Genomic DNA, 16261 nt, shown 5'->3' on the forward strand with positions numbered 1-16261 from the left:
AGGTCAATTTAAATATCTAAAGTGAGGATATTATTATTTGTTAGTAACGCCTAATGTAGTGAAATACTAGGCCAAAAACGTACTACTATCATTTAGCAATCAATTTGGTTGGAGTCATAAATTAATCATAACTTTCTTACTTTAGTGGCTGAAAAAATAAACTAATTCCCATGATAACAAGGGGTGCACTATGGTGACTCCTTAACTAAAATGACAACCTAACACCATTTATATCCATTAGATCTAGTAATTGAGCGGATTGGATTAATTTATAGAAATAGAGTTCATCTTGCTTGATAGTGAAGTAAACATTGCTTGAAAGGGTATTATTGGCATTTTACCTAACTTGAAACTGATATGGAATTTGGAAAATCACGGTAATTTGGGAAACGGATTCAGAATAGATATCTCTCTCTCACACTTCTACATTGAAAATGCATAGTCGTTTCTCTCCCCCATTCTGCAATTAAGAGCACCGATTTTGGAAAAAAAATTAACCTAGGGCGGCGGCGCTGTAATCCTTAATCAAACGGTTTCTGCAAGTCATCGATTGCCTTTTTTCGTTTGAACTACCATCGCTGAATAGCAGTCCCAGTCGTCCGTCGATATAATTGACCTTCGTCGCCTAAATTTGCTTGTGAGTAGGATTCCGTCACCAGAAGTCATCGCTTGGCATTGCTGATCATCGTAGAAAAAAGCTTCTGATGTCGCTGTTACTGATTCCGATTGCTTGGTTATTTATTCCAATTGCTTGTGATTGTTTTAGTTTTGCTTACAATCCAATTCAATTAATTCGATTAATAAGTGCTTGTTAAGTGTGTTAGAAATGCTTGCTAAGTGTGTTGGAATTGCTTGTTAAACAAATTGCTTGTTAAACAAATTGCTTGTTCAGTGAGTTAGAATTGCTTGATAAGCATTGAAAATGTGGGTCAAAAGACATGTGTTTAAGTTGCTTACCAATAGCTTGAAATGCGCTTGTTAATACATTATTATTAAGCTATTTCGAATTGTCCGCCCGTTGAAATTGCTTGATAAACGTATTGCTTTTTTAGCGTGTTAGAATTGCTTGTTTAGAGTGTTAGAATTGCTTGTCGATATAATTGACCTTCATAGCATAAATTTGGTTTTGAGTAGGATTCTATCCCCAGATTTCATCGTTTGGCATCGCTGGTCGTCGATGATAGAAGTTGTTGCCGTCGCTGAACAGAACAGGTACGTGCTTCTGTTCGGTGGTTACTGATTCCAATTTAATTGTGATACGTTTAGTTTTGCTTACAATTCAATTCAATTAATTCGTTTGATAATTGCTTATTCAGTGTGTTAAAAATGCTTGTTAAGTGTGTTAGAATTGCTTTTCAGTGAGTTAGAATTGCTTGATAAGCATTGAAAATGTGGCTCAAAAGGCATGTGTTTAAGTTGCTTTCCAATCTTGGAATGTGCTTTTAATACATTACTACTATTTAGCTATTTCAAATTGTCTGCCCATTGGAATTGCTTGATAAACGTATTGCTTTTTCAGCATAGTAGAATTGCTTGTTCGAAGTGTTAGAATTGCTTGATAAACGTGTTGCTTGTTTAGAGTGTTAGAATTGCTTGTTCGGTATGTTAGAATTGCATGTTCAGTTTGTTAGAATTGCTTGTTCAAGCTTATTAATTGTTCCTTTAATTTTTGCTTTAATAAAGTATTGGAAATGTGTGTCAAAAGGCATGCATGTGTATATAATTTGCTTATTAATGGTTGGGAATGTGCTTGTTAATACATAATAAGTGTAATGGTTTTCGTCATGCAACACAGAACACGATTAAACAATGGTTAGAGAGAGGAAGGTAACCGCAAAAGCTGCAGAAGATGACTCGAAGGAAATCTGTAGAAGCTCAAAATAAGTTATTGGATGATGTATTGAGTACGACAACACGCCACTTTGAAGAGGCACAATAGAAGGGACCCGTTGATGCTGAAAAGATAGTTGTAGAGTACTCCGGACCTTAAATGGTGAATGATATTGTTTTAGGAGAATGAACGTCCCTGTGTTTTGTCTAAATTTTTTTTAGGAAACTAACTCTTGATGGTAAATGACTTTTGGTTTCTTTTGATGTATACATAGATAGTTTTTGGTTACTTTTTGTTTGGTGTAGACATTGAATGTTAAACACACAGAAGACATGATTTACAATAGGAAGCAAATTATGACACATTGGCAAGAAAAACAAACTCTTGTAACATATTCTGACACATTGCTAGCAAATTGCGATACAAATTTTGAGTTGAGTACAAACAACTTCAAGCACTAATATGTTAAAATCCTTGGTAATACAAAGCACTAAATGATAAATTGACATGCAATATGTGATGCAATTAAATTATAAAGAAGAATATGGAATTAATGACAAGATATGATATTTCATATAATGAAGCAAGCAATCCAACACATGCAACCAAGCAATTACATATTCTGAGGCAAGCACTATCGAATTTTTATGATAGTATGTGAAAACGCTTGTTACAGATTTCAATGCCGAGGAGTTTATCTCAACTCTTTAAGTATCTGAACTTCAATTACATATGGTCATCCGATGAAATAAAATCTTCTTCCACTCTTTTTCTCTTTTCGATACCAGGTAAGGTCGGGGAGTAGCTCTCAACTCTTTCCCAAAATCTTGCATTACAGCTGAAAACTGACATGGAATTTAATACCCATTAGCAAGCAATATCACATATATAAACAAGCAAACAAACGTACAAAATTTGTATAAAACAATCAATCAATAAATTACATCAGTCTTGGAATCTGAACTCCATGAAATTTAATTACGAATACATAAATTTCATTTGCAAACTCTTGAAATCAGAGAATTTCTTCAATGGGTCATTAAATAACGCTAACATGCAATTTAGTAAACATAAGCAAGCAACATAACATATTCCGTCAAGTTATATGCCAGACGAATTTGTAAGAATTTGTAAGGCGTAATACAAACACTCAATCACTAAATTGCAGTAAGATATGAAATATAACCAAAAGAAATTCAATTCTCAATACCTAAATTTCATTTACAAGAGAAGACACAAATCCGTGAGTTCAATTACCTATCAAATTCATGAAATTCAATCGCATATCAAAATCCATGAAATGTAATAAGCAATTTAACAATCACACGATGATAAGTAATACTTACCGTCAGCGAAATCGGTGAATTGTTTCAATGAAGGTTGAAGATTTAATGATGAATTAGAGAGGTTGAATATTTGCGAGAACAACAAAGATTGAACATCTGCAAAATTGAAAAATGAGATTGAAAATAGCAATCCATGATCTTTGGAAGAATTTACACAGATTTAAAATAGCGCTGCGAATTTTGGTGATTATTGATGAAGATTTGAAATAATATTTGCCAGAATTGAAGAAAGAGAGAAGAGGAAATGACGTAATTGAGGTTAGAGATAAAACTTAAAGGAAGATTTTCCATTTTAGCCTTTAGCATTTTTTTAATATTTTTTTATTTAAAATTGAGCCTGCCACATGGCAAGCTAAGGGTGAATCAGATCCAAAATCTAACTGCTCAGATTGGTGGTACAGTGTCACTCAAAATAGCGTTGTCATTTTAGCATCTCCCCATGATAATATCCTCTTTCTAGTACTGATGTCGAGTGCATGCAGTACTCCTAAAACAAAATACCTATAAATTGGAAAATATCATTCCTAAAGCAAAATACCGAAAAATTAGAAAATATAATTGGTACTGGTATATGGATTGAGCGTGTACGATATTACGTATAGTTATTTTCTTAGGGTGTCTCCGGTGGCGCCCCTCCACTAGCCCTTCCCATGCCACGTCAGCACCAGCCCTTCCAATTCCACTGCCACATCACTAGTCCTTCCCACTGCACTAGCCCTTCCACTATCCCTTCCCATAATTAAATTAATTCACAATTAAAATTTAAATTCACGGAATTAAAATTCGACACGAATACGAACGGGAAATACGAAAATTACATTAAAAAAAAATTACATAATTAAAAAAAATTACATAATTTTTAAAAAAACATAGTTTAAAAATAAAATTACATAATACCCTCGGCTCTCACTCCTCCTCGTCCTCGTCCCCGTCGCCCGTGCCGCTGCCACCTCCGACGTCCCCGCCCCCGATCTCGACGCCATCATCATCAATGGGTGGCATCCTTAAATCGCGCCGACATCGGTCGACCATCTCCTTGCACAGCCTTCTCAAGACTGGATCGTGCGTGTTATACCACTTCAAAGTGATCTCGCACAGGGTCTTCGTTTGCTGCGCGCGGGCGAGGCCGTCGTCCTCTTCTCCTCCCGGGACCTCCGATTCGACCTCGTAGGACCCGCTGCAGCTGCCGCTTCCTCGCCATCCGCTGCGCAGCCTCGCGTTGCCCCATCGGGCAACGACGACGGCGAGAGTCTGTTCGTGGTAGCGGGGCCACTTCCTCGGCTTCGGGGAGCTCGTGCGAACCAAGCACTGCTGGCTGTACTCACCGGAAGAGTTGATTTTCGTCCGCTTCCAGCCCGATTCGACACCAATCGCAAACTTTTGCGATTCCTTGACCACGAGAAAGGCCTCCCACTGGTCAAACTCTTTGATCCCCAACTCTTTGCTGGGGTACTGGGAGAAGGTTTGTCTCCGCACATCATCCCAGACATGCCGCTGCTTACCATGCGCATGTTGTTTTGGTAGAGGGCGGCAAAACGACTGAGCTTAGGCCTCAACCGGAGCCACCGTTTCCGGCATTGCTCGGGGATGCGAGGCTTCGCCCCAGGCGGTTTGATGGCGCAGTAGGCGGCACCGATGCGATGCCACATTCGGTCAACATACTGGTTCGCTCCGACGTAGGGATCCTCTACAACACCGATCCATGCCTTCGCAAGCGCGGCATTTTCCCACACGGTCCAGATCGTCCTCCTCTCAGTCTCATCCACACCCTCCTCCTCCTCTGCCCCCGTGTGTGAGGAAGAGCTCGGGACTTTGCCCTTGCCCCTACCCCCGCTCCTGGCCGTGGCCTTGCCTTTTCTCCTGCCCCTTGCATGCCCCGCCTCCTGGGGAGTCTCACGGATCGGCGATAGCCCCAAATCCTCAAAAGAGAAAGTCTCGATGCCGGCGTACTGAGTCTCCGGAACAGAAGAAGGGGAGTCATCGGCCAACAAATCTATATATGGCCGATAGACAGATTCCCTAGGCGTCCTCGGGCTCCTGTGCTGCATCGACCCACTCACCGACATATTTGGCGGCGTACCGCCCATCCCCACTGCCCCGGGCATCATCCCTCCCACCCCCGCCATATTTGGCGGCATACCGCCCATCCCCGTTGCCCCTGGCATAGTCCCACCCATCCCCGCCATATTTGGCGGCATACCGCCCATCCCCGCAGTCCCACCCATCCCCGACATATTTGCCGGCATACCCGCTGCCCCCGGCATCATCTGACCCATTTGACTCATCCAAGTGTACATATTGTAGAACATTTGGGGAGTCATCGCCGGCATACCGCCCATCCCCGCCATCTGGGGATTCATCCCCGCAAAATTTCCCTCCGATCCGATGGGAATCGAGGGTGTGTTCCCTCCGCTCGTGGTGGGGGAGTTTCTATTGTACTCCATTGTAGTAGAAATGAAATTTGTAGAGAGAGAGAAACTTGTCAACACAAGTGGTGTGAATGAAATGAAGTTGGGGGAGCCCTATTTATAGAGTTTTTTTAAAAAAAAAAAAAATTAAAAAAAAAATTAAAAATGTCGGACGTCCGACCTTCGCCACAGTGGCGGACGTCCGGTCGGACGTCGACGGGAGGGGCGAGGCCATCGCAGGGGCACACGGAACGGGCGTGGGCGGCCGTCCGGCCCACTATGGCGCCCGTCAGATCGCCCGTCCGCGACGGGTGAGTGGGAAGGACACCGGTGGAGACACCCTTAGATTTTGTATGTGTGGAAACTTAAACTTCTTTTAGCAATCTTGATAATATGTTAATATTCTGTTATATAAATAGTTGAATTTGAAGACAAAAAGAAAAATGATAATTAACCATTTTGAGCTGGTAATAACCCTATCCACCTTATTGACACGTACAATTTTCTTAGATTTCTTATATGTACGTTCAAGTATGTGCGTTTATCACTACCCATTTAATTTAATTAACACGAGTCTATAATTTGCTTTCTTATATTTCGTTTTACCTACCATTGATACACGCATCTAATGTGACTCCAACCTTATTCCTATAATCATATTGGCAGACTCTTTATAAAATTTTAGACATAGTAGACATTTTTATTTCAGGAATATACTCATTTTGGGCCCATATAAAATTGTGAGGGATACTCAGACGTCAAAACGTGTAGTACGTGTTTGGTTGCATGTGAGATGATTTTCAGTATTGGGCATAGGATGGAATGAATTGTAGCATTAGTCTTGTAATCTAACGATCTAAGTTAGAAATAAGGTGTGTAATGTGGCAATTGACCATTGTAACGGGTAAAAAGAGAACAAAAAAAAAAGAAACTTTAAAAACTAATGTTGTCTATTTTATTTAAAAAATCAGCTAAATATTAGGAAAAACGCACGTCATAATTGATTGAGAATGACCGGTGCTTTGCTCGCACATACAAGGGACGAAATGGCTTTGCAGGGGACTAACTTACCAAAACGCTGACCCACAATGTTGGTCACGACTGCCGCATTTTGACAAAACAGGTCGAACATCGTGTTGCGGGTGCTATTAGCTCACAAAATAAAAAATTGAGTGTTTCTTACGGCCTAAATAATGTTCATGAAATAATTCTTTACCAAATTTCTTTATTACAGTATGATATTAAAAATGTATTTCACGTATCGACGAAAGTTAAAAGAAACATAATATTTTCTTAACGTGGCCGTGTGATATCCTTTCTCTTAGAAAAAAATGGTAATCTAAAGGAAAATGGTCTATATAATTTGGTAATTATTTCATTTGTTTTTTTTTTTTTTTTTTTTTTTTTTTAAAGTTGAGTCTATATTTACTTTACAAACTAATCTTCACTAAAAAATTAGTTATGGTTATGGTGTTTGTGAGAATTGATAAGGCCATCAATGCCTATCTATACATTCTCAAAAAGACAAATCGGTTGCTCTCTTTGACTTAATTAAGCTAAGATCTTATTTATTGACTTTGTTTTTTTAAAAAAAATATATGAAAATATTATAAATACAATAACAATTGCTACTACTATTATCAGATAAAGAGTCGACTCTCGTCACTTTCCGAAAAGAAAAGAAAAAAGAGAGAAAATGAAAATTGTATCTTGAAACCACAAATCTCACACAACTTATGCAAATCCTTTATCAAAATAATGATACACACCTAACACGTGAATTTTAATAGTGTATCAAAATTTCACATATATATTTTCTACCAAAAGAATAACGTACTATCTTTATAAACATAATAGTATGATCTTGAAGTTGAATTTCGAATTTCGAATTTTATCAAAATTTTACTTAAGACATTTAAAACTAGATTTGACTTGGACAATCAAAATTTTCAATAAATCATTTTCAAATGTAGTACTGAAATCATATAGCACCAACGATTGTCTATAAAAGTAATTTATCATGAGAAGATATAGTAAATAAAGAATTTCATTTATCTTCATCACTGTCGTAAAAATTTACACAAACATAGCCTCATATACTACTACGCGCACTTTCTCTCTCTTGATCTCAGTATTCAAGTGCGTGTTTCTCGACTCACGCACACTTCGCAGATCTTACATTCCGATCTCCAGGACTTCCCAATTGTGAAAATGGTGATTCTCTCTGCTTCTATCTGAATTCAATTGTTATTCTCAAAAGGCGCTTGTCTGCTAGATCTACCATCCTTTTTCGAATTGATCTTAGTTAACTTGTGTTCCGATTGATCTTGCTTGTAATTCTCGTAATGAGACTCGACGTGTCGATTGCTTTGAATTTGAGCAGTAGATTGGCAATTTGTTGGGATTTAATTTCTGTTTTGTAAAGATCTGAGGTAATGTTGTTGTTTACTGACTCATATTTTGTTGTTTGCTTTCTTCTGGAATTTGGTGCAGCCGCTCAGATTAGAAATCAAGGTACCAAAAGCGTTCAATTTAGATTAAGCGGGTGAATTTCCTTTTCTGCATCGGATAAGGGTGTTTAGCTGACTTTCTATATATTTCCTTGTAATTCATCAGAGGAAACTTGCTCAACGATCAGAAAGAGTAAAGTCAGTGGATCTACATCCAACAGAGCCATGGTATGTTCCTGCGCAATCAACTAATGCGTTCTAGTTGTTGCGTTTGCATTTGAATTTGCAATGTGGAAATAATTTCTGTTGAAAGATTCGGTTATTTAGTTGCTATTATTGATTGGGACACAGCAACTGAATCAGTTGTACACTTCACCAGATCTGTTCTAGTTATAAATTTAAGAGATCAACACGTAAACATCATATTCATTGCGGTTACTTTGTTAGTCAGCTTCTGGGTATTGTTATACTTGTCAGTGCTGCATCAAGGCAATAGTGGTTACGTTGTTTGTGTTCCGGATGAAATACATTGATCTATTTCTTCAGTTCTCCACGTTGGCCATCCCTAAATTTTATTTATTCATGTTTCCTGTGCATTTACAGGATATTGGCAAGTTTGTATTCAGGGATTGTTTGTATTTGGAACTACCAGACTCAGGTAGGGGAATGCACATCCGATATCATGATATATGATTCAATCGTTGGTCTTCTTTGTAACTTCATAATAAAAAGGTTTTAGAGTTTAAACAACCTACAGATTGTGTGATATCTCATCCATTAGAGTAATTAGTTTTACAGATATCTGCTAGAAATGAAGTTAACTCTATTTCTGTTGTTTAAATTTACAATTTGTTAATCATCTTCATCCAGTGTATCCAGAAGAAAAAAAAAAGCTACTCAGTGTTGTGTCATATCATATGAGACCTAACTCCCAGGCCTGTACTTTCCTGGGCCATGTGGGGTGGATTTTGTCTACAACTTCCCTTAGCATAGCTATAGAATTCAACTTCAAGAGGCTAGTTTCTCTAAGAACAGTTAATATTGTTGTAGAATAATAAGTTTGCCACATTGGTTATGTGTCAGATAGTCTGTAACTAGCTTACAAATATACTTTCTGATTCGCACTCTAAACTAATGTTCTGAAACTGAATTTCTGCTGCTACAGACAATGGTTAAATCTTTTGAGGTTACTGAATTACCAGGTACATGATTAAAATCAAAATTGAATTCCTTGGATACTAGAAAATCTTTAATGTGATGAAAAATATGTTTATATTAATTCCTACTACCACATCATCTTGCAGTTAGATCAGCAAAATTTATTGCACGAAAGCAGTGGGTTGTCGCTGGTGCTGACGATATGTTCATTCGTGTGTACAATTATAATACAATGGATAAGGTAAAAGTGTTTGAGGCCCATACAGATTATATCAGGTGTGTGGCTGTTCATCCCTCTCTTCCCTATGTGCTGTCATCCTCCGATGATATGCTAATAAAGCTATGGGACTGGGAGAAGGGGTGGTTGTGCACTCAAATATTTGAGGGTCATTCTCACTATGTTATGCAAGTGACTTTTAATCCGAAAGATACCAATACTTTTGCCAGTGCTTCACTTGACCGCACTATAAAGGTATGGATGGAATTGCCCACTGATAAACCGTTTTCCAGTTTTTTTTTTCTGTACACTTGACATTGTATTATAAGCTTGCAACATTGCTTTCATAGATCTGGAATCTTGGCTCTCCTGATCCAAACTTTACCTTGGATGCTCATCTGAAAGGAGTCAATTGTGTAGATTATTTTACTGGTGGTGATAAGCCATATCTAATTACTGGTTCTGATGATCACACTGCTAAGGTTTGTCTCTTGTTCTACCTCTAGCCTTATGGAGTGTGAAGCTCTGATACAATAATCTAAAATATCTCGTAAAACTTGAAAATAGGTGTGGGATTACCAGACAAAGAGCTGCGTGCAGACATTAGAAGGCCACACACACAATGTATCTGCAGTTTGCTTCCATCCCGAACTTCCCATTATCATAACCGGTTCTGAGGATGGTACTGTCCGCATTTGGCATGCAACCACTTACAGGTGACCTGTATTCTACAGAGAGTTTTATACTTACACCCACTCAGCACTGTATTCGTTTGTTTCGTATTGATTTCATGGTTCGGAACTATCATGCCTTACTGTTTGCATAACATTAATTTCTCTTTCCATGTTCTCTGCATGAGATGTCTCACCTTTGTATCATTTCACAGACTTGAAAACACACTGAATTATGGTCTTGAAAGAGTTTGGGCAGTTGGCTACAGTAAAGGTTCGAGAAGGTAAGTCCCATTGCATATTGACTGAATTTAGTGGTTTGGGTTTCTATAATCTATTAATGAATATTTTTAATGCATATTTCCGTAAGTCCCAAATTTCTATATTGTTCAACAATCTTGAATTTAAATTTTATAGTCTTTTCTGCAAAAAGTACTTTGAGTAACTGTATACTTCATTTTTTAATCTCAATGCTGAATAAACTTATGACATTAAGTTAATTCTTTTTACTCTAGATATCTTACCAGTTTTTGAACGATAGAGAATTATCTGTAGAACAAAATTGTTTATATGTGTGTGCCTTCTCTATTTGGATTGTACATCTGAATCACTCGATGTTCAGGGTAGTAATCGGTTATGATGAAGGTACGATCATGGTAAAGCTTGGTCGTGAGGTACCTGTTGCTAGTATGGACAACGGAGGGAAAATAATTTGGGCCAAGCATAATGAAATTCAGACTGTCAACATCAAGACTGTTGGGGCAGATTATGAGGTATGGTTTCTCTTGAAATTAACAACACAATTAAAAGCTGAATGCAGTTCTGAGTAAGTCATCTCAGGTTGCTGATGGAGAGAGACTACCCTTGGCAGTTAAGGAACTGGGAAATTGCGATCTTTATCCACAGGTATTTTTTAACTTATATGAACACTGAACATGTTTTAGCATTCTGAAGTGTTATTGTGTATCAGAAAATGGATGGTTATCTTTTCAGCCTCCTCTGTTTCTATCATTTTTGCCTTACTTTTAAAAAATTAATGCCTCGCATGCAATTAGAATAAAATAATTTTCAGTAATTCAAAAGATTTTGCATACTTCTTAAGGATAATCAGTGTACAAAAATCAGACATTTTTAATTCTTTGCTATTGTATTCTTGTTTCATAAAGGCATAAAGCTCAAGTAAGCTAGCTCAGCTGTTTATTTTCTAGGTTGTCATATTGTTAACTTGTCCTTTTTCTCCTTGTTTCTTATCTGGCAGAGCTTAAAGCACAATCCCAATGGTAGGTTTGTTGTTGTATGTGGAGATGGTGAATACATAATATACACAGCTTTGGCATGGAGAAACAGATCATTTGGCTCGGCTCTGGAATTTGTTTGGTCAACCGAAGGAGAATACGCTGTTAGAGAAAGCACATCAAAGATTAAGATTTTCTCCAAAAATTTCCAGGTTCATTTCTTATTAACATTTCTGTTATGGTAATATATAGAATTAAAAGTAGTCAGCGTTCCAACTTTCTTGCTTTGCTCGAGCTGCTCAGTGCTCTTTCTCAAGTACTGCATTTAGTTTATTCCAGTTTTGGTTCCAGCGTTGCTAAAGTGCATTTTAACAGTCGTACAGTAGTACTGTTTCGTTACTTATTTAATGTGCATGTGTGGTTCTTCTTAATAAAGAAAATGATTAATGTTCATGTAGAGTCCATAATAAAACCTTCTCAGTAGTCTATATTGAGTTTTTAGCTCATCTATTGACTATTAGTCTTGACGATTCAGTGTTTTGTTTCAGGAGAAGAAAAGTATCAGACCCACCTTTTCTGCTGAGCGTATATATGGTGGCAATTTGTTGGCAATGTGTTCAAATGATTTTATTTGCTTCTATGATTGGGCTGATTGTAGGCTGATACGCCGAATTGATGTCACTGTTAAAGTAAGAAAATTTCAGATTAAGATATTTGGTATGTATCTTACTGTCTCGGCCATATCAGTTATGTTTTATATGTGTTTCTTGGTGATATATATTCCAGAATCTCTACTGGGCTGACAGCGGTGATTTGGTGACCATTTCCAGTGATACATCATTCTACATACTTAAATACAACGTAAGGCCTGTATTCATAGTGTATCCATTTTGGGAAGTGTAACTGAATAGGCATGTGCATGTTGCAGCGTGATGTTGTTTCTGCTCATCTGGATAGTGGGAGATCAGTAGATGAACAAGGTGTGGAAGATGCTTTTGAGCTTCTCTATGAGATTAACGAACGAGTACGGACTGGACTTTGGGTTGGGGATTGTTTCATTTACAATAACTCTTCCTGGAGGCTCAATTACTGTGTGGGTGGTGAGGTAGGACTAATGTCACCATATGTACTTATATCATAAATCTTTTTTTAAAATGTTATTTCCAGATTGTATGATAAAAATGTTGTGTTATGTGATGTTTTAGGTGACAACAATGTTTCATTTAGACCGACCCATGTACCTGCTTGGGTATCTTGCTAATCAAAGTCGTGTTTATCTCCTTGACAAAGAATTTAAGTGAGTGATTCATGATACCTATTGGAAACAGCCTGTGTTGTTTTATTTTGACTATCAGATTTGAATAGTTTGTACAATCGTTATCCAGTAAAGAAATTATTTGTGACCTCCTTCTTGATGTGAGGGGAATAGACTGTTCTTGTTCAATTTTAAAAATGACCTTTATTGTATCTTGCAGTGTTGTCGGATATACATTGCTGCTCAGCTTGATTGAATACAAGACTCTTGTAATGCGTGGTGACTTCGAAAGGGCGAATGAGGTCTTACCATCAATTCCAAAGGAACATCTCAACAGGTTTGTTAACATCTAAACATCTTAGTTATTTACTTTAATTTCTCTGAATAATATATTCCTGAATCATGATAAACTAAGTCAACTTGTTGTTTTCATGTGCAGCATCATCGAAAACTTTTCAGTTTTCTTTCAAATTTGAGCAGTTGAATATCAACTTATTGTCTTATTCACTAAACTAATTAGGCACATCAATCTGGTTTTCTTTGTTCTAGCTTGCTCTGTGGTCCTGCATTTATGATACAATTACTCGTGTACTTTTATTCTTTATAGACATAAAAAGAACACCTTGTATTTTTTGGGGATTGTGGGAGTATATGTTAGATTTAACATTCTCATATTGTCTTTCCTTGGCTGCCAACTGACTGATTCTAGTTCATTACTTCTCCTTCCTTCCCATGAATAATGTCTCAATCTCCACTTTGGGCTGCTCCATTTATAATGTCTCAGTTGAAAAAAATGATAAATTAGGGTCCTAATTGTACTAGATGAATCATGTGGGTCCCTCTTAATTTTTGGTTAAAGTGTTTTTTATTTTCTCTCTCCCACTTTTCATTGACTCAATTGAGTTTAAGCAAGTCGGCTACCACCATTTTATAGTCTAAACACTCCCTTCTTAATCTCAATGCCCAGTTTTTTTGAGACGTTATTAATGGACAGAGTGAGTATTTACTAAATAGTGATTCTTGAAGATTCTAATGCAAGAAAGAGTAACTTTCTTAACTCCCTGTTCTTACCCCCCTCTCCTCTCTCTATCTCTCTCTTGTTGGCTCAATTGATAGCTCTTAGTATCACTACACATTCAACCTGCTTCTGACTCATTTTCCTGCACCCAATTATTAAATTTGATAAACATAGAAAATCATACTGCATGCAGTGTCGCTCGTTTCTTGGAATCACGCGGTATGATAGAAGATGCACTCGAAATTGCTACAGATCCTGATTACAGATTTGAGTTAGCCATACAGCTAGGCAAACTAGCAATTGCTAAGGTAAATGGAGTTGACCTTTCTTATTTATTCGGAGTTCTATATATATTCAAAATTCTTTGGTCAAATTTGTTTTGATGCTGCAGACCTTGGAAGAATATCTTTCATGTTATATGCTCAATTGATGTAATCTGGATTGAGTATGTAGTTCTTATTGTGCAACATGTGGTTTTTACTGCAGGAAATTGCAACAGTAGCACAGAGTGAGTCTAAGTGGAAGCAATTGGGTGAATTAGCCTTGTCTACTGGAATGGTATTCTCTTGACTATTATATAAGCTAAAACATGGTGGTTATTGTTAAAAGACTTTAATGTTTAACTGCTAAATTCCTTTTGCCCTGAATTCCTTTTAGTTTTTTCTAATCTGGGTGCTAGACGGCACATTTATCCTCATCCAGGCTTCAACTAACTGATTTGATTACATGCATGCTTAAATTGGTCCAGATGCGGCTTCCTTTCTAACAGTTTATGCTTCTTTATTGTGGTCCAGCTGGAGATGGCAGAAGAGTGCTTGAAGCAAGCAAATGACATGAGTGGTTTGTTGCTACTCTACTCTTCTTTAGGCAATGCTGAGGGGATTTCTGAACTTGCTTCTCTTGCCAAAGAACATGGGAAAAATAATGTTGCATTCCTTTGTTTATTTATGTTGGGTAAATTGGAGGACTGCCTTCAGCTGTTGATTGACAGGTATTTTTTCCTTACTTTGGATGCTTAATACACTGTTTGCTTATAATAACTCTAATGTATCGCGAGTCCTTTGAAGCAATCGGATTCCTGAGGCTGCATTGATGGCACGGTCATACCTCCCAAGCAAAGTGTCGGAGATTGTTTCTCTTTGGAGAAAGGACCTCAGCAAGGTCCGCATCTTGCTACTATTCACTTTCTTAATAGTAGGAGTCCTGCTTTAGGATAGTTTGCAGATGCATTCCATAGAAACCACAAAAAAAATAAAAAAAAAATAAATAACTATGGTTGGATGCCTTTATGATATTCTTTTTTTGTTGTTAATTTTGGCTCCACTACTATTGGCAGATCAATCAGAAAGCTGCTGAGTCTCTTGCTGATCCAGAAGAATATCCTAATATGTTTGATGATTGGCAAATTGCCTTTTCTGTTGAAGCCAATGCTGCAGAGACAAGGTCTTCTATTTTGATAATTTCTACATCACTATTTTGTATGTAAATCACCTATCAGTTGTAGGTTTATCTTTTGCCCAGCCCTGCTTTCTGCGATGAATGTTGCAGAGGCGTATTAATATATAGTTCAAATTAGTTAGCTATGGAACTAAAGCATATAATTTCCTTCTGTTGCCTTGATTCATGGACATATTGAAAAAAGTAAGATATTTGTTTCCATATCTTTGTAGGGGCAAATATCCTCCAGCATCTGAATATGTGCGGCATGCTGATAGATCAACAGCAAGTCTTGTAGAAACTTTTAGAAGCATGCAACTGGAAGAAGAACTACAAGAAAATGGTGACTTGGATTATGAGGTATCGGTGAACTATTTTCCTATTAAAGCCAATCTGCTTCAGCCAATATGAAGTTATTCTCCTTCACTATTTACTTCACAATTTGTCAAGAGGGTGAGCTAGCTTGTAAGATCTTTAAACAACTTACAAGTATTTTTAGAGTTTATAAGTACCTTCAATTTGTTTTTACATTGATTTTAAAAAGAACATAAAGATCTTATTTGCTTCAAAAATAAAGATGTTTAGGGAACCAAAATTTCTTTGAGAAAGAGATGAAAACTTATATTTTGGCCACTTCAATGACCTTTGCCATTACCTAATCTGGTCATCATCCAAACACTGCAACAATGTATATTAATTAAGATTTAACATCTGAACCTTTCAAAAAAGATATAACATCCAAAAAGGTTTATGAGATAGTTAGCTTAGCCAAACACTCTCATATGTGGAATTGAACTCGTAAAAATTATGTCATGTATTTGTCACATCCTGCTAATAGCGCAGATACTAACATTCTGGAACTTATGTTTGTATTATCTCGTTCATGCCAAGTTCATTCCCCTTTCTTACCTTTTATCACTTTTGTCCAGGATACTGAGCAGAACGGACATGATGCACAAGAAACACAACTTGACGAGCAAGCTGTAGAAGGGCATGAGGATGGCCAGGAAGAGCCTGTTGTGGTGGATGCTGACTCAACTGATAGTGCTGTACTTGTTAATGGCAGTGAGGCTGAGGAAGAGTGGGGTACGAATAATGAAGGAAAACCGTCAGCCTAAAAGCAATTGGTTGGGCCGGTGTGATATTCCTAGTTTTGTTGCTGGTGATTAATTGATTTTCTTCTAGCTGCTGCGTTGCCCAGTTTCTGTAGTCTCTCTATTATATTTTATTAGCTG

At 37.4% G+C, this 16261-nt stretch overlaps 1 protein-coding gene across 1 annotated transcript; it reads left to right on the forward strand.

The window, feature by feature from the left end:
* The first annotated feature begins 7653 nt into the window (after positions 1–7653).
* Positions 7654–16255, forward strand: LOC125196284 (coatomer subunit beta'-2). The gene is made up of 24 exons (XM_048094735.1): positions 7654–7799; positions 8079–8099; positions 8202–8263; positions 8639–8693; positions 9201–9237; positions 9340–9665; positions 9761–9892; positions 9978–10126; positions 10297–10365; positions 10704–10854; positions 10922–10987; positions 11340–11528; positions 11865–12005; positions 12103–12177; positions 12245–12421; positions 12522–12613; positions 12792–12908; positions 13783–13897; positions 14076–14147; positions 14384–14580; positions 14657–14750; positions 14926–15032; positions 15260–15386; positions 15956–16255. Exons 1-24 carry the CDS (start codon positions 7797–7799, stop codon positions 16142–16144), a joined length of 2763 nt encoding a protein of 920 aa, XP_047950692.1. The 5' UTR covers positions 7654–7796; the 3' UTR covers positions 16145–16255.
* Positions 16256–16261: the final 6 nt, after the last annotated feature.

Source organism: Salvia hispanica, chromosome 6, assembly GCF_023119035.1.
Source record: "Salvia hispanica cultivar TCC Black 2014 chromosome 6, UniMelb_Shisp_WGS_1.0, whole genome shotgun sequence".
Taxonomy (NCBI): domain Eukaryota; kingdom Viridiplantae; phylum Streptophyta; class Magnoliopsida; order Lamiales; family Lamiaceae; genus Salvia; species Salvia hispanica.

Excerpts from the sequence above, each read along its gene's own strand:
- LOC125196284 (XM_048094735.1), top strand. Across the intron at positions 12,178-12,244 it reads TCTACATACTTAAATACAAC|CGTGATGTTGTTTCTGCTCA; the intron begins GTAAGGCCTGTA and ends TGCATGTTGCAG. Across the intron at positions 15,387-15,955 it reads ATGGTGACTTGGATTATGAG|GATACTGAGCAGAACGGACA; the intron begins GTATCGGTGAAC and ends ACTTTTGTCCAG.